The 19462-nt window shown below is 31.6% G+C and overlaps 1 protein-coding gene across 4 annotated transcripts in view; it reads left to right on the top strand.

Moving 5' to 3' along the window:
- The first annotated feature begins 1448 nt into the window (after positions 1–1448).
- Positions 1449–19462, top strand: part of LOC127733238 (death-associated protein kinase 1-like) — a 90174-nt gene continuing 72160 nt past the window's right edge. For 3 of the 4 annotated variants that reach the window (XM_052242547.1, XM_052242549.1, XM_052242546.1), the window contains exon 1: positions 1449–1645. In XM_052242547.1, coding sequence (XP_052098507.1) covers positions 1587–1645 — 59 coding nt within the window. In that variant the 5' untranslated portion in view covers positions 1449–1586. Of the gene's footprint in view, positions 1646–1718; positions 1826–19462 lie in introns of those variants that run through there. The other variant, XM_052242550.1, reaches the window with a different exon arrangement.

Genomic DNA, 19462 nt, shown 5'->3' with positions numbered 1-19462 from the left:
CCCCCGGAACCCCCCTCTGCATCCGCCAGTGGAACTACGCTAATTTGAATTATGAAATATTTAATAAAATTTTAGTTTGGATGAATCAAGGATTTGTATATTACTATACAAATTCTTGGATGAATTGTAAATTTTTGATGATTGATCCTGCGTGCACTGATCGATCACTCGTTGTTTAATACTTGGTAGATACAGAGACATATATATATATGTCTAGTTTAATAGAACATTTTCTCCCAGCTAGGTTCGAAAATTCTAGATTGTTTAAAATATAAAAAGTTGTTTTGTCAAGGGGTTATTTTTTTCAGTTGCAAGACAAATCTTTGGATACAAGTGTGTTTTCAGACCTTAAAATATGTTAAAAAAATTTAATACAAGAAAATGATAAATAATGCACATCTTCGGAGGGCACTGGATAGTAATCCTTGGCCAAGGATTTGTATAGTGAGATATTGTTCGTATGTCACACTTTTCAATTCCAGATAATAATTAGAGACTGACTGTGTTTTGAAATTGATAGCCTGGGATCCTGGCTCACTGCTCGACGGTATCGACGAAGTATTAGATTGGGTCAGGATGCCAGGCTTTGTGTGTCATTGTGTGTTAATTTACGTTTTTTGATTGAGTTAAGCCTCCCATATTTTATAGTGTGTCTTTCTATGTTGTGATGTTATACTAGTCTATATTTTTGTTTCAGAAAAGGGAGAAGGTTTGATACCATTAAAACGTTTAATCCCGCTGCAAATGTTTGCACCTGTCCTTAGTCAGGAATCTGATGTACAGTAGTTGTCGTCTATTTATGTAGTTCATACGTGTTTCTCGTTTCTCGTTTTTATATAGATTAGACCGTTGGTTTTTTCCCGTTTGAATGGTTTTACACTAGTTATTTTTGGGGCCCTTTATAGCTTGCTGTTCGGTGTGAGCCAATGTTCCGTGTTGAAGGCCGTACATTGACCTATAATGGTTTACTTTTATAAATTTTTACTTGGATGGAGAGTTGTCTCATTGGCACTCATACCACATCTCCCTATATGATGTTTTATGAATTAGTTAAATACTGGAGGAAAAAACTCATATATCACAAACTTAATCTTTCGTGCAACGTTAATGGCAAAAACTATACCAGGTTCACCGTGATATGCATTCTTATTTTATGGGTTTTTTGTCGTGCACATATACCCCTCTACCATCCGAGGTTCATCACAGTCATCAAACACATCTACACCAATACCTGGAATATCATAACCATATTTTAGGGTAGGGGGATTTACAAATATGATAAACGAAGAGTTTTCATCCTTTGTTCATTCTATAACCATAAGAACAAATACTAAACCTACACCAGTTAAAACATGGGCTATCGCGAAAGTCTACATTTTTTATAATCAGTACGTTGTTGTCTCTTTTTTTCAAAAGGATGATTAAAACTATAACTGTATCATGTGACGCATGAAACTTCCGGTTTTGAAAAGCAGCCGATAACAACATCCTAATTTCACTGTGCGAAAAGTTAGAAAAGTTAGTTAAATTTATAGTTATGCAGCATGGAGAGTTAAAGTAAACATTCACAATGACTGTTCGATAATATGGAATTTCAACAGACGCCTTTTGAAGATGATTACGATGTAGGAGACGAAATAGGAAGGTAAAGTCTGCAGAGTGGTATAGTTTCATAGTAGTCAAGTCATTTATAGAATGAGTCAGCAACGATAATCAATGAGTTTTCTGATATCTTAATATTGTGACTATTATGACATTTATTGTTTATGTTGTAACATAGATTTAGATGAGGATATTGTCAAGTAATTGTAGTAGTGAAAGTACGGTAAATACTTTAAATGTTTTAAAATCTAAAATTGAATTAAAAACAAACACTAAACTGCTAAAGGATGATACTAAGTGAGCTCCAGAAAAGAACTTTTACGTAATCAGATATACAAATTTGCTGGAAATAGTAGTCTCCTCAGATTCAAATTTGCAGATAATCTTTATGCATCTTCTTTATGACATTTTACGAAAAAATCAAGAAAAGGAACAAAAAACAAATGAAAAATGGGAAAGATTATTTTATCGACAAGATGACAATATAAGCTGACCCAAGTTTACCCTTCTTCTATTAAAATACCTTTAGTAACATATTAAATTTCCATTAGGCCTATGGAAATAATAATTTAAGGAATGGAAATTTGCAAGGCATTTCACTTTGTAGGCTACTAAGTAGCCTTTGGTCCTAAAATTTGAGCTGGGCTTCTAATTTTTTCCACATTTTTGCTTGATCAATTTACACTGTGTCACCAAAATTGAAACTTGAAAATTTTAATTTCCATCCCTGTTCAAATATTGTCAAAAACAGCCTGTATTTCCACTAACATTTTGAAAAAAATGATGGTAGTTAGGTAGGCAAATAGTTATTTTTTTCCAAAGTTTTTGACTTGTTTAAATAGGTGATATACATTTGTAGCATGTATAGTCTGACTTGAAACCCAGTTGTTTAAACAGACAAAAAAATCTTAAAGGTAGTAAGTAAAAATTAGGGTAGGTAGGGTTATCGGAAACACAGGTATTTTTTATAGGCATTGCATGCATAGGCTCCATAGCACATAATTAAGCCATTTTACATACCAGTATATTTGTGAAATTTTTGTGCTGCTCAGAGTCAGAGGGTTGATTTTGGATTGTCTTGCATTGTGTCAGCATTGTTGTCTGTATTGCAGCTGTCTCCACCTACTCACTTTGGTTTAACTAAATGTTTTTTAAAATTGGACCAAAGAAACCCCTAAAAGTTGAACATTACCTGCAGCAGGATATTTAGCATTTTACAGTATGGACTTAAATGTAGTGAGAAATAATTAACTGTAGTATGTTATTGCATTTCTGACAGTCTAAAACATCTTGAAATTTGTGTGTTGTAGCTAGGTTTGTCAAAATGTTGATGTCTTGCTTCTTGTTTAAAGTTTTCACTGCAATTCTCTGAACATTTGCAACATTAAAAAACATATACAAGAGGTATAGTTTTTAAAATTTAACCAAAAATTGGGGCAAAAATGAGATTTTACACTTTGACTTAGCACTTTTCTTTAAATAATTGTTTGTCGCGTTGCTGAATGTTAGGATGACTGAATACAAACATATTTCCATATATTCAGATGCAGTTCCACATTTAAAAAACATTAAAATCTGAGAGATTGCCCTTGTACGAACAATGTGCATGGACATCTTGAAATAACCAAACATTTCTTTGTTTTAACTTTTGATGCTGGGTGTAGAGTCTGTCACATTTACCTCCTTCTCTCCCCCCCCCCCCCCCCCCCCCCCCCCCCAAAAAAAAATTATAAAATAATAGTAAATTGCAACTATATGAAAAAGTGCCATGATTAACAACATTGATGTTTTTTATACGCCCGTTTACGGGACGTATTATGGTATACCTCTGTCCGTCTGTCCGTCGTCAACATGTCGGACATTAACTCAAAAATGCTTTCACCAATTTGCATAAAACTTTGGTGAATTGTTTATATCTATTGACGTGAGCTCCCTTTCGTTTTTTATAAAATTTAGATTTTAAGTTTCCGAGTTATGGGGTTTTATTCATTAAAAAAAGGGGGATTTTCCAGTTTTTGGACAATAAGTCAAGAATGCTTTCACCAACTTGCAAGAAATTGTGGTGAATTGTTTATATCTATTGACATGAGCTCCCTTTCGATTTTTATAAATTTTAGATTTTACGTTTCCGAGTTACAGGGTTTTATTCATAAAAAAAGGGGGGATTTTCCAGTTTTCGGACAAAAAATCAAAAATGCTTTCAGCAGTTCTTATGAAACTTTGGTGAATTGTTTGTATGTATTGATGTAAGCTCCCTTTAGATTTTTATAAATTTTACATTTTACATTTCTGAGTTATGGGGTTTTATTCATTAAAAAAAGGGGTGATTTTCCAGTTTTCTGACAATAACTCAAAAATGCTGTCACCAATTCTCATGAAACTTTGGTGAATTGTTTATATCTATTGATGTAAGCTCCCTTTTTATTTTCATAAATTTCTGATATGACATTGAGAATTAATTGAACTTTATTTGTTTATAGTCTGACAACAAATATACTAAGTATTGCACAACAGCAAGAAATATTTATTTTTTTTGTTATACATGTATATATATAATATAAAACAATTCAAGGATGTACATAACAATAGTCTAGTATCTCAATCCCTGATTACATTGTGTAATAAAAAACAAAGTATATGGGTATCAATCCATGACACAAATTATGTAAATACCGGTACTTGTACAGTATCATAATTGAAATGTAATATTTTAAATGTAGGTATTTCTAAATTGCCATTACATGTATGTACAAAATGTTGGCAATTAAGTCATAGCAAATGGGTTTTTAATAATGTGTAAATGTAATATTATATGAATATCTTTATGATTGTGTTCATTTATCGTATACAAAAAGATTGACAACTGATTTGGAAAATTAATAAATAAACATTGTAATTTAGCAATATCCAATCTTTAATGGATCATAATATTTGTCGTCTTTTTAATCTTGAGTGACCCTTGACTAACATATACTGGTAGGTCAGAAGTTCTGGTTTGACACACTGTAGATGTCATCTGTGGTTTTAGTGTTAACGATACATGTACAATTGACAAATCTTCTTAAGCAAGATTAAATAATCAGCAAAAATAACTTGTGCTAATTTAAAGTGTTCTGTATGTAAACTGACTATTGAGATACTACATTTGTTTTTCTTACCAATTGTGTTATTTTAAAAGCTTACCCTAGCACTGTAATAACCTTGGTTTTAAAGTCACAGTCATTTAAAAATCTGTCACTATGAAAGTTTAAAAATTTCGGAAATGTAATTACATGTACACGTAATTGAAATCAACAGGAAATTATTTCAAATTGTAATATTGTTCTCATATTTAGAAAAATGAAATCAGCCTTTTCCTTCTTTTCCTTCTTTTGCTTACTGTCTTAACATTCTGGGGTCCTCTGCCAAAATGAAAAGTTAAACTAGAAAGGCTGCCATTGAAAACAATGCATTTTAGGTTCATGATAGTGTACCCAATAAACGTATTTACACTTTTGGTATTTAGCTATATTTTGCCTCGGAATGACCTTAGATCTACTCCGAATAACCTTTTGACGTCAGGCAACAATCACTTTTTAATTGTGACGTCAAATGTTTTGAATTATGAATCATATGATGTCAAAGTTTACGGGAACCTGTGTGATTTTACGTAATGGCAGTTAAATTTGCATACAAGTGTAAATACGTCTATAACCATGTCAAGCACATACTTGTGAACTAAAATAATATGATCTACATTACCAAATTTTCATCATTGGTCCTGAAATTTAGACTACTAAAGTGAAATTGCAAATTCAAAACCTTACTATCTATGCATGTATGTAGTAAAACTTAAAAACAATGAAATACCTGCAACAAAAAAGTGAAAACAGTGTTTTAAAAACAGTTTAAAGATGAGGTCTACATAACAATTTTTGTCTCAAAATTTAAGTGTGCTGTTTCTTGTGTTGGCACTGTCAACAATTGTTTTAAGTTTATGATTAGATCACACAAGCCAAACAAATCTTTTTCTCTGTGTGAATAGTTATTACAAATTGGTCTAAAAATTGACAATTTTTGTGCAATTTAAACTCTTATTGCTCATCTACACATTGTGATGAACAACACAATAAATAACATAAGAGTTTACCTAAAACTTGAAAGAGAAGTCCTAAAAAATGTCTGTATTACCAGTTTTACATTTTCAGTCCAATAAATTCAACTCTTAAGTGAATTTCAATAATACTTAAGTACATACATGTACTTATCGACCTTGTACATGAACAGAAATATTTGCAACATAAAATTAAAACTGAATCTTAGACCAATCTTTCCAATTTTTATGCCCCATTTATGGGCATTATGTTTTTAGGTCTGTCCGTCCGTTCATTCGTCCGTCCGTCTGTCCCGCTTCAGGTTAAAGTTTTTGGTCAAGGTAGTTTTTGATGAAGTTGAAGTCCAATCAACTTGAAACTTAGTACACATGTTCCTTATGATATGATCTTTCTAATTTTAATGCCAAATTAGAGTTTTGACCACAATTTCACGGTCTACTGAACATAGAAAATGATAGTGCGAGTGGGGCATCCGTGTACTATGGACACATTCTTGTTGATAGTGAGATTGGACCCCTTAAAAGTATGAAGTATAAAAATAGGCAAATTCTTTAATTTTTTTATAAAATTTTGCATAATGATACACTTTGTAGAACTATAGAAGTAGTGTCGAACAAAATATGAATGTGAGCATACCATACATTTTTGTATATATATATATATATAGAGATTGTAAAACAAAATACAATCGTTTCCTGTAGGTAAAGGAATACATTTGTAAATAATAAAATACATAATGTTCATTTAGCCATTATATACCAGAAAGGTGTCTTTCATTTCCCCAATAAACTGTTTTAGTATGATTCTGTTTACATTAGAACAAGCTGATGGTGTTTGTGATAAAGAAATAGCCCTAGGATTTTATCTTGTACTTCATGTTTTAAGGGTTATAGGTCCTAAAGGATTAAATTCTCATCAAATGTTTTATTTTTATACAAGATATTTAGTACTGTCAACTTTCTGAAGCGTAAATATTGATATGAACAGTATTTTCAAAAGTTTATCAGTTGGGTCTTGATTACCGGTAGTCCGAATTATTAATTCAAATAGACCAAAGGGGTAGATTGTTGTAGGACTTTCTAACTAAAAGAGTAGCTATTTAAATTATGTCATTTTTTAAAGCGTTATTACTTCTTTGATGTTTAAAAATTCAAGTTTATTTAAAATAAATCAGATTAACATTTATATAATTATGAAAAATAAACATAATCTTTAAACCACATTCTTGGAAACTTTGGTGGTATAACAACAACAACAATACTTTATTTTAAGAGGGTTACATAGTTTTTTATATAACTTATCTTCCCTGAGGCCTTCATAATAGAAAATCATAAACGAAAAAAAACCAACAAAAATGCAAATATGTATGTGGCCAGTGGCCTACATTATGTTAAAGTCAAACTTGTATAATGGTAATGTTCAATACAACTGCAAAAATGTTATGAAAAAATAAACATGTCACGATGAATATTTAACAACTTTTCAATGGTTTGATTTCAATAAATTTAAATGATCTGTTATTATATATTTGAAAGAATTAACATTTGTAATATTTCTTAAGGATATAGGGAAGTTGTATACATGTATGCTAGTGTCAATATGATGGCTACAAAAATGTTTTGGTCCATTAATGACATCATCAACTATACTCATTCCAAACTAAATGACCAATGAAAGTGTGCAAATTGAGTAAATTCTAAACGGTACAATGCCGGTAAAGTTCCATTGAATAAATATTTCAAACTGAATCACATCTTTTATAATGTCAAAGAAAAGGGTCTTGTAGCCCTTTGGCTATTTCAGGAAATGACCCTCATCCATCATGTCCTACTGATGCTTGGATAAGGGTTCCATTCCATAATACAGCATACATGTGTACCTAGTAGTTTCTTATATATGAAAATAAGGAGATGAGGGATGATTGCCAATGAGACAACTATCCACCAAAGTTCAAATGAAGTGGACGTAAGCAATTATAAGCAACCGTACAGCCTTCAACAATGAGAAAAACCCATACCGTATAGTCGACTATAAAAGGCCCGGACATGAACAGGGTTCGACATTAACTTTTATACCAACTTGTCCAGTTGGGCAAGTGCCCTATTACTTTTACTTGTCTGAAAGTGAAATCTACATGCCCAAACTTTTACATGCTATTTTTGTGGTTGTAATGTAGTACATGCAGATAAAATATAGTTATCATGTATATGGGGTGTAAATTGATTATGGAGTATGAATATTGATGAATTGAGAAGTCAATAATATATCCAGAATCCCTTCTTGATACACTGACAACAACTGACAAATTTGTTAAAGTTTAATTTCATTTTCTCTTTCAAGTTTCAAGCTTTACGTTTTTCCATCTTAGGGAAATACACATCCGATGTCAAATTCTAAAGTAAGAACAACGAAAATAGACCTCCGCTTTCCATTGGTCGGTGGGAATAACACGTGCATCGGAAACGCCCCAGTAGTGTCCCGATTGATAACGATGATGATGAAGCAACGCCGCGGCCACCTGATTGGCCAATATTTTTATACGACTTATATTGTAAATGGTTGCATGTCCTTGAACTATGTTTTTGTCTCGCCTGCAAAGAAAGTCACGGAAAGGGAGACATACGGATTGCTTTTCTGGTGACGGTGTCAACAATTGTTAAGTTTTCAGCTTAAGTAAGTTTGATAGGAACTACTTGTGATAGATCATTGATATTTAATAAAATTGCATTACTATCAGTACATATCAGTTTGACGACTATTTTGAGGCCCTGCCCCCTAGGACATGGTCCAGTGACTTTGAATTAGTTAGCAATTTTCAATGTTAAGTTTTCTGCTTAAGTTAGTTTGATACATGTAGGATCTACCTGTGATTAGATCAATGATACTTTGTATGAAGTTGCATTACTATCAGTTCATATCAGATTGATGACTATTCCAAGGCCCTAAATTTATACATTACTGTCTGTACATCTCAGTTTGTCGACCATTTTCAGGCCCTGCCCAGTAGATCATGGTCCAGTGACTGAATTAATATGCAATGTTGTTGTCCATCAGATTGTCTTTTTCTGAATTTTATGCAAATAGGCGAGACATATCTCTGTGTCAACAGTTTATTTTAAAACAATATTGAATATGTGTGACTTTTTAATCATGATCAGGGCTAGAAAAATTATCTTTTTGAGCTTATTTTAACTCGGTTTAGTATATGACAAAACAATAGCCAGAAAAGCTTTACAATACATTGTACATATATATGACATGAGAAGTTGAATATTTCTGAGATTGGATTGTTGGTTGCTATGGTCAAACAGATAATTAATAGTAATAAATCTATTCTGTGTAATGAGAAACCATAATTTTATATGTTTAATGAATATTTTAGTTGTACAATGACTAAGCATTGCATAATAGAAGGAATTGTGTTTGAATGTATTGAAAAAATACATGCAGGATTACCCTGTATCATGTCAATTCTACAGAATGCTTCTGTAATTTGGAAGATTAATTTGATTTAGTGTCTATCAGCTTACAAACATTAAGAAAGTTATTCTGTCAATTCTGACCAACATTTCATACTTCAATGGTGCATTTAGGAAATCTAGAAGCAATGTAATACTTCATTTACATTGGTAGGTTAAGATTGATGTCTGCTACAGTTTTTATTGTGCTCCTTGGCTGTAGCCGGTAACATTAATTGTTGGTGCATCTAGGAGAGTCTGACCGCTAAAAATAAAACATATGGGATTTAACTGGCTTAAATCTAGAAAACAAAAGGAGTAACTTTATTTTTGTTCTTTATTTGGCCTTTCAACTTCACTGATGAGTCTTTTGTAGATAAAACATGTATCTAGCTTACAAAATTATAAGCTTGGTTTTTTTTAACGAAGTTATGTGCTGAGTTAGAGCCAAACTGATGGTTCCTCTGTAGAATACACTTGAAAGTTTTATTGAGATCCACTGTTTTTCATACATGGAAATGAAGATATATACAGGTCTATGATATTGATCAAGGCATGTAGACTTTAAATACCTGCAAATAATTTAACCTTGTTGCACAGTCAGTGTTCTAACAATACACTTAAAGAACAAGATAATTATTGCAGCAGTTTAAACATTTAAATAGGTTTTTCAATGTCACTTTACAGAAAATAAATTTCACTGCACAGAACATTAGTTATAGATTTTATGACAGGTTAATAATGATGTTGAGATGAGAACATACAGTTAAAACTTATTTTTCACTAAAATGCTTTGACAATTTTAATTTATAACTTTTTGATTTTAAAAGGTATATATGCTTTCTGCAGGCACCTGAATTAATGATCATAATACTTCAAATTTTCCAGCTGTTATGATCTTTACACTGTGTTGAGAAGTTTCGGTTGAACACTATAAACATTGTTTCCAGCCTGGGATCTCATAAATATTTAGTTTTGTCATAGGATTGTCATCTAATTAAAGAATAATCCTCTAATTTATTCATCAAAGTTATAGGGTAAATTGAAATTAATTGCTTTGGTAATATCACAAACTTAAGCTTATTGAAAAGGATTGACTTTGTGCAGGTCAAATTCAGGTGTCACTGTTTTAAATGTACAAGTACCATGCAGCTTTTAAAATTGTTATCTTGCAGTTGAAGCAAAAGACCATTTAATTTCCCATAAAGTGCACTAATACCTGGATTAATTCCAGAGATAGCAAGATCTAATGGATTTCAATTTAATATGAAATCAGATTTATTGCTTGTCAACATGGACAAATTATTACATGTTCAAGTAACCTGTAACATCATGTTACATGTAAGTGCATGTTGTCCCTAATGTAGCTCAATGTAATGATTGCATGTAAGTTGCTAGATTAGTATTTACCATAAATTCTCAGATCAGTCAAAAAATGGCAAAGGGATAGTATTTTAATTCAGATATCTAGTCTAATTTTTACTGTCATATTAAAAAATGCTTTTAGGCAATAATTTGAATTATGGTTTAAAGGATTTCGTCATAATATAATTTCCTAGGGACTCTACAGATTGCAACTAGTCTAGACTGTACTGCTTTAAAACAGTTTAAAAAGTTTTTATTAATTAATTTGATTCTTTTGAGATTTGAGAAATAAAATGAGGAAGACACTTCAATTTTTTGTTTAAATCTATTTAAAATTGAAAAGTGGTGGAATGAAGCTGAGGTTTACACAATGGAAAGAGATTTGTACCAGAGAACCAATACACAAAAAAATCACTTCTTTAATAACAAAATTTATCCACAAGACAAGTTAACCAGCTTAAAGGTTAACTAGCAAATATTTATTTTATCATTATAGCAGACATTTCATGATAGGTATGCCACTTTTATTTACTGACATGTTGACAAGTGACTAATTGGTCATAAATGAAGGTGAGTTATTCCCCCTAATTAGTGATGACAAATTAAAGTAATGTGCATTTGTATGTGTCCTTACACACCTCTCCTCTTAGGAGGATACATTAAGAAAGTTCTATCATCTCTTTGTGTTAATTATTTATAATGAACCTTGTTGTTCATTTTTGCTATGACCTTTTGAACCATGCTTATTACTTTACAGTGGTCAGATAGAATTCATGATACTATTAGTTTTGGAATGTCTGCAATTTATAGTTGATTTCCAAAGTTATATGCAACAAGTCACCATCTTGAAGAAAAATAATGTAGGATTTGAATAATTTCAAACCGAATGTGGACAATTCGTTTCAAGAAATCTATATACCTGGTTTATAAGTATGTCATTTAGCATGAACAGTTAGCTTCAGGCTTTCTCTGCTGTGTAGCCTTATTTTCATTTCGACATTACACAATCACAGTCTAAGATTGCTCTAATGCCAACAGCCTGTTTTGGGGACTGGCTTAGGTCTAAATGGTGCCCCAAACTACGTCCCCAAACAGGCTGTTGGATGAAATCAGGGACAAGCCAAGGCATTGCATGAATTTTTAGGCAATATAAATTAAAATTATTAAAATTCTTATGAATCTAAGCTAATGATAGTACATATGCATATCATAAATAACTTTATAATGATGCAATATACATGTACAGTAATCCAATATGATCTTATGAAATTATGTAATGAAAAATCTTCCTGTCTTGAACCTTTGAGAGGACATGTGTTAAAGCATTTAAAAATAAATTTTGAATGAATGGAGAACCTAAAAACATCTGCCTCTTATCTTTCCGTCTCATCTTAACTTTCAGATTCAGGTTTTTTACATCCCAGATAGATAAACAAAACTTTTAGGATCTTACATATGTTTTCTTGATTGAACTATAATTACAAAACTTGTAGAAGAGTCCTTCAGTTTAAAGAATTTCACAAAAGAAAGAAGGCATTTTGCCAACATGATTTTAAAGACAGTTATATAAGAGAACAAAAAGAGGAATTTGTGATTTTTTCTATCTGAGAAAAATGTCCCTGTTTCATTGATCAGGTTATAGGTGCTAGTAATATTAAAGTTCTATTTTTTTTTCCCCATTTTATATGAAGATGTTATGCTGTGAAGTTTCATATGACATTCAAAGATTTTAGAACATGCATTACACATTTCTGCTATAATTATTTAACTTAAGTATGTAAATTAACTAGGATGACCACCCATATCCAGTGCATATTAGGTCCCATGTGGGTTTTAAGTCTCACCTTAACATTGGTATCATTTAATTACTAGTGCATTTTCTGTTAAGCTATTCTGTGACAGTGGTCTAATAAGTGATGATTTTGTAAGATTGCTTAATTTAAGTACAAACAGAATCTTAGTTACCTGGGGGAACATTGTGTAAAAAGATAAAGTAATTGGATGGTATTGTTGTTTTTCCAACAGACATGCATGACAGACATAAATAGGTAATTTAGATAAAGATCATTTTCTTTATCTCCAATCAGTTTGTCAGAAATGGAATGTATAGAAGGAAATAGATATTGATGAGAGGTCATAAGACTAAAGGTCTATATGTACTTGTTGTTTAAACAGTAAGTGGTGGTATCATAATTGGACTTCTATCAGAAGGTTATTAACATGATTTTCAAAACTAAATGAATTAATATTGAAAATCTTGGCAATTGAAGACTTACTAGACTGTGTGTTCTTCATCTTTATAACTATTGATGATTTATTTCATAACCTTAATACAACAAAATAATGGCCATTAGCAAATTCATTCAACACCACAGCAAACTTCACAAACCACCAACACCAATAGCAAATGTATGGTCTTGTACCAGAATACAGCACAAATACAAAACACAAAATCACCATAAGCAACATGTACATTGTGTAAGGGGTAAATAGTCTACCATAATACCATAATGCATGTACACCCACGAAAGGATTTTTCATTTTTTTTTCCCTGTGTAACTTTACTGTCTTATTTACATTTACTGTAATCAATATTTTTTGTTGCTTTGTTGGAATGGTTCCCGGCAAGGCTGGCAGTTTACCAGTTATATTCTCCAGCTACATGTAGACTAAAAGACGACAAGCCACTCTCAAACCTGTGTTTAAAATTTGTTTAACTTAGTGTTTAGTTTATAAAAGATGTTAATATTTACCCTTTTTGGAGGTAACATTATATACAAATCAGGTCATTAAAGGTTGGTGTCCTATAAATATTTGAGCAGGATAAAAGAACCAATTGCCCTGTCAGTTTCTACTGTCATGGAGTAGAAATTACCACTCACAATTTTCAAATTATTAAATACTATAGTATTATGCTGTTTTCATTAGAAATGTCTATTCAAACTGTAATTTTGTTGTAAAAATTTGACGGGAAAGTGATTCTGAAATTGAAACAGATTTCCACTGAGATGATTTTGGCTTTGTTACTGGATAATAACTTGCCACTTGATATGTAGGTACAGTATAGGTAATCTATGGGACTGAAGTGGATGTAAATCCCTCTTTGATCTACACTTTGTACAAATATTATTTTACTAACAATAAAAATCAATGGTTCAATAATTTGAAACCTGTGATCGTATACAAGGTAAAGATTGAACTGCATAAACCTGAGTTTCTTTTGTTACAAATTGTTTCAGGGGTTATGAACAATATACATGTAGTTTATTAATTATACACGTCAATGTCCTGTCAAATACTTATGAACTGAGGAGAGAGTTGCATCTTTATCTTATTTGATATCAGAAATTGAGGTAATTTTTAGAGATTCAGTCATGATATTAAAGATTAGATACACCAAATTGTATTTATGAACTTATAAATCTGACAACAAAGTGAAATTTTTTAAAATCAATAGTATGATATAACACAGCTAAAAATAGTTACCTCCCCGAAGTTTGAATCCTGAATCAGATTCTCTGAAGAAACTCCTAAGACACAACAAATTTTATTAAACCCCAAACATATCAAATCCAAATAAATCCCCAAAAGCTTATCCCACTCAGGAATCTCTTTTATGGTGGTCATTCAGTCTCTTCTTATGAGAATCTGGTCTTTTTGCATTACTGAAAATTTGGATTTTTTGCACTGGGATTCTTTCCACTTATTTGGCATGTTAATTGCAGTTATATATATTCCTTATTGTGCAAATGGTTTATAGAAAGCAATAAAATTGATTTAAAGAATAAACCTCATCTTTCATGTGCAAATTTAACCACCACATGAAAAGTTTAGGCTTTGAAAATCTCAAAAATAACAAACCAGTTTGCAGTATTTTTTCATATGGCTACATGATCTATTGCTCAATTGACATATGCATGCAGGAAGAAATTTTGTCCAAAAAAATTTGAAATTAGGATAAAGTTTATTTTACAACTAGCAAAATTATTATAAGCCATGACTCAAACCTATCATTTCAGACTGTATTTTGACATTAGTTGTGTTTTTTTTTTTATTGCTTGTGTTTTATGTGTGTTGTTTCATTGACTTTACCCCACATCTTTTACTCATGTTGAACAGGGCCTCAGTGGCTGAGTGGTGTAAGTAGTTCAACTACTGTATTACTATCCTGTCAATACTGAGGTTGTGAGTTAGAACCCTGCATGTGGCACATGCTTTTGACTCCAATCTTAATTCCCAGTTTTCCTGCCAAAGGTCAGTTGTTCTTTCCAGGTTCTACGGCTTCTTCAAGCAATAAAAACTGGCCATTGCAAAAAAGTCAATAGGGCTGAAAGTGGTTTTAAACACAAACAATCAATCAATCATGTTGAACACGATAATATGGAAGATAATCAGATAAAGTTTCCCTCAATTGAGCTACAGATACAGTAATACATAAGGAAGCTGAAATTCATTTAGTTCCTTCTCAATTTGTAAAATTACCAATTTTTCATTAACAAAAGGCATTATTTCGCTTTCAATTAAGAAATTTCAATTATCTTTGTGAACAGGAAGAGATTTTTGCCCATTTCTAATCTGTAATGGACGAAATGACGATAAAAGTTTCATATTCTTCTATATTTCCTTTACTAGGGCTTTAAATCGGTAAATTTATTTCATCATGCAATTGATTACTTTTCAGAAATCAGTCAAACCAAATTGGATGACTTGTAACTTAATTCAAACTATGAAGTAATTATCTATCTTAACAACTTCCCCCAGATGTTTACAGCAGACAATAAAATCATGAAAGATAAATCATCATGGTGATCACCTGAAATTCATTACAGCAGGTCAATTTCCATTTTTATGTTCATGTCAGTTTCATGATAATATGTTTATTGGATGAATTTGATTAAGGTTTTATCATTGTCACTCTATACCTTGATAATAGTTTTACCCCATGTGGACTGTCACCACTGGATCAAAAGAATCAATATATTGGAATTATAAAAGTAACTTAAGATTATGACTGTTTGTATAATCACATAGGACTATCAAACCCCTGTAATTTGAAAATCAAGAAATATGTTATAAGTCTTTCAAACATGAAAAGTCTTCATCAAAAGTGGCGTCAAATTGCTTTCTTAACTTTTTTGAAACAGTTCAGATTCATACTTGCATGAAAATAAATTATGAACTTTTTATGCATCCGTTTACGGGACGTATTATGGTATACCGTTGACCGTCTGTCCGTCCGTCTGTCCGTCCGTCCGTCGTCAACATGTCGGACATTAACTCAAAAACGCTTTAACCAATATGCATGAAACTGTGGTGAATTGTTTATATCTATTGACGTGAGCTCCCTTTCGTTTTTTATAAATTTCAGATTTTACCGTTTCTGAGTTTTGGGGTTTTATTCATTAAAAAAGGGGGGATTTTCCAGTTTTCCAACAATAACTCAAGAATGCTTTCACCAACTTGCAAGAAATTTTGGTGAATTGTTTATATCTATTGACATGAGCTCCCTTTCAAATTTTATGAGTTATAGATTTTACGTTTCCGAGTTACAGGGTTTTATTCATAAAAAAAGGGGGGATTTTCCAGTTTTCTGACAATAACTAAAAAATGCTTTCATCAGTTCTCATGAAACTTTGGTGAATTGTTAATATCTGTTGATGTAAGCTCCCTTTAGAATTTTATAAATTTTAGATTTTACATTTCTGAGTTATAGGGTTTATTCATTAAAAAAGGGGGGATTTTCCAGTTTTTCGACAATAACTCAAAAATGCTTTCATCAGTTCTCATGAAACTTTGGTGAATTATTTATAGCTATTGATGTAATCTCCCTATTGATTTTCATAAATTTCAAATATGACATTGAGAAGAAATTGAACTTTATTTGTTTATAGTCTAACAACAGATTTACTTAGTATTGCGCAACAGCACAGTGTATTGCACAACAGCAAGAAATCTTTAATTGAATATAAATTCAATTCATATAACCAATTTCAAGTTCTTTGACTACATTTATTCAGAAACCTTTAATATGTCAAATATTTAATTACAATCCAAATTCAGACCTGTATCAAGCTTGAATATTGTGTCCATTTTTGCCCCAACTGTTCAGGGTTGGACCTCTGCGGGCGTATCCAGCTGCGCTTAGCGAAGCAGTTTATTTTATATGTTATATATTTCTGTAGCAAATATTTGTTCTGATTACAAGACAGACAGTGAATGTTAAACTCATCAAAATTCTATTATAGCTTCAGTTCTAAGTGATATGTGGAATATCACAGAGTTGCATAATAAATAGATTGTCTTTGTACACCTGGTATGGAGATGAAATAGCCTGAGGAAATAGCATTTTATCTAGGAATTGTGTCATTATTGCAGTCATAATCTATAATTGATAATACATCATCCTCATCTGTAAAGTAATAATAACTGTTGATGTATGATAACATGTAAAAGTTCTCACTAACATGGGAAGATTTAAATTACTGGTAGGCATACTCCCTGTTTTATGACACAGGACTCTTGATACTTACATTGTAAGTGAGCTTAATGACTCATATGAAAAGGCAATCTCATCTGATTTTGATAGCTGCTTTTGTAGCTGTGTGTTTCATTTGGCAATATCAGCTGCTTTTGTAGCTGTGTGTTTCATTTGGCAATATCAGCTGCTTTTGTAGCTGTGTGTCTCATTTAGGACTGCTGATGAAATGTTTTACAGTAATATATAAATCAGTGAAAATTTTAGGGCTCCACGAACGTTAAAAAAAGGGAGAGGTGAAATAATTTTACTTAGGCAATCCCAAATTTTGAAAATATAGATTTTTTAGGGCAATTTACTTGACAATCCTATTGACTGAAATAATTTACATTGTATTAAGTGAATAAAAAGGCAATTGAAAAATGTAAAAGAAATTTGTCATTCATTATAATTCTAGAATTAAATTTTACAAGTAATTGAAACTTAACTGTAATTAATGACATAAAAAAAATTGGAATGTAATGCCAATTACTTTTTATGCCCCCGCCGTAGCAGAGGGGGTATTAAGTTTTACCCTTGTCCGTCAGTACATTCGTACGTCCCAAAGTTGGTTTCCGTTCTCTAACTTTAGCTTGCCTCAACTAAAATGTTATGAAACTTATACACAATGCTTATTACCACAAAACACAGATCAATTTTGAATTTTGGCTGTGTCACTTTAACCGTTCCAGAGTTATGCCAGTTTACAAATGGAAAAATTGCTGAATTTTTTCGTTTCCGTTCTCCAACTTAAGTTTACCTCAACCAAATGTTATGAAACTTATACACAATGCTTGTTATCACAAAATACAGATCAAGTTTGAATTTTGGTGGTGTCACTTTTACTGTTCTAGAGTTGTGCCCCTTAACAAATGGAAAAATTGCTGAATTTTTCGTTTCCATTCTCTAACTTAAGTTGGCCTCAACCAAATGTTTTGAAACTTATTCACAATACTTATTACTACAAAATTCAGATCAAGTACAGATTTGAGTAGTGTCACTAGTTATGTCCCTTTATAACTTTATATGATACGCAAGCGGGGGCATCATCTGTGTCCCATGAACACATTCCTCATTTATTTAAGTACACTTTAGTCACTTTTAAATCTTTATACTGTGACTTAATTTATCATAGTACAAGTTTCAAATAATATGCTGCAACATTTTACTGACCCTGAGGATTTCCTGTCTGTAAATGCCTGACATTGTCAAGGAAAATAATTTGCAGCTGTAAAGTTACCTCAGATTTTGTGACACATATGTCATGAATGATTGTAAATGTAAAAAATAATAACAATCTTAAATTAACTAAATCCTTAGAACATGACGCATAAAACATTGTTATGTTAAAAAAAATTAGGGCAAAAGCTATTTTTTTAACCAAGTTCCAAACTGAGACTACCATTACACAGTATTCTCAGTTCATAACTTTGATAAATAGTATTCTATGTAGATTTGCATGTCACATGTTTTGTAAAATTTATTTATTGGTATGAACTTTTTATTTATGACATATATAACATTTTGAAATTTAACATTAAGGTTGGTAGGTGCATAGTTTCTTGAAATGCCTTGACACAGTTTTGAAGTTCTGCTGGTTTGTAGTTAAATCTTCAGCAGCTTATAGTCAGTAGTCAGTACATTAATTTATCCTCCCTTTATTGAATAAATAAAAAAAAAGTTTATTTCTAAGTGTAACACTTGCAAACCAGTCAGTTTTCTGGCTATCAGCTGTGTGTTTGTTGTTCAATTTTCTGAAGTCAGTACATTGACTATTTGTATGAAGGCAAGCCGGCTTCACAAAACTGACTGGTGTTTTTGTATATCAAGTCTTTGATCTGAGACTTTGATAACCTACCATGAGTCAGGATAGCTGGGATCTTGTCTATCATACTTAATGGCATATATGAAAATGCAGTCCCATACAATCTAATAGGGGACCTTAAATTCAGGTAGTATTTGTTGTCAGTAACATTTCATAGAGCCTATTATTACTGTAGAAAATGTGTCTAATGACAGTTATAATTCTCCCCTGTCTGATGGTCAAAGGGACTTCAAACTACTGTCCAGATTACAACTTATTTTTGTTGTCCATTAAATACTAGTCGGTCTATATATATAGCTACTGTAAATTCAGAAATTATTGCGATGTATTTATTATTGTGAAAAATGCAACAGGGTTATAATCGCAATAATTTAAACTCGTATTTTGAAATATCTTATATGAATTAAACAGGATTGTTCTCAATATCGCAAAATTTAGAATCGCATTTTAGTCTAAAATGACAAAATCGCAATAATAAATGCACGCAATAATTTCTGAATTTACAGTATGTTAAACAAGTGGAAATTGATCCTTCAGATTAAAGTAAACTACCTGCATCTGGCAACATTGATCTATGATTGAATTACTATAAAATAGATTTAAA

Source organism: Mytilus californianus, unplaced genomic scaffold, assembly GCF_021869535.1.
Source record: "Mytilus californianus isolate M0D057914Y unplaced genomic scaffold, xbMytCali1.0.p SCAF_3, whole genome shotgun sequence".
Lineage (NCBI taxonomy): Eukaryota > Metazoa > Mollusca > Bivalvia > Mytilida > Mytilidae > Mytilus > Mytilus californianus.
The sequence above is the reverse complement of the archived record's forward strand: the minus strand, read 5'-3'. Positions and strand labels throughout refer to the sequence as shown.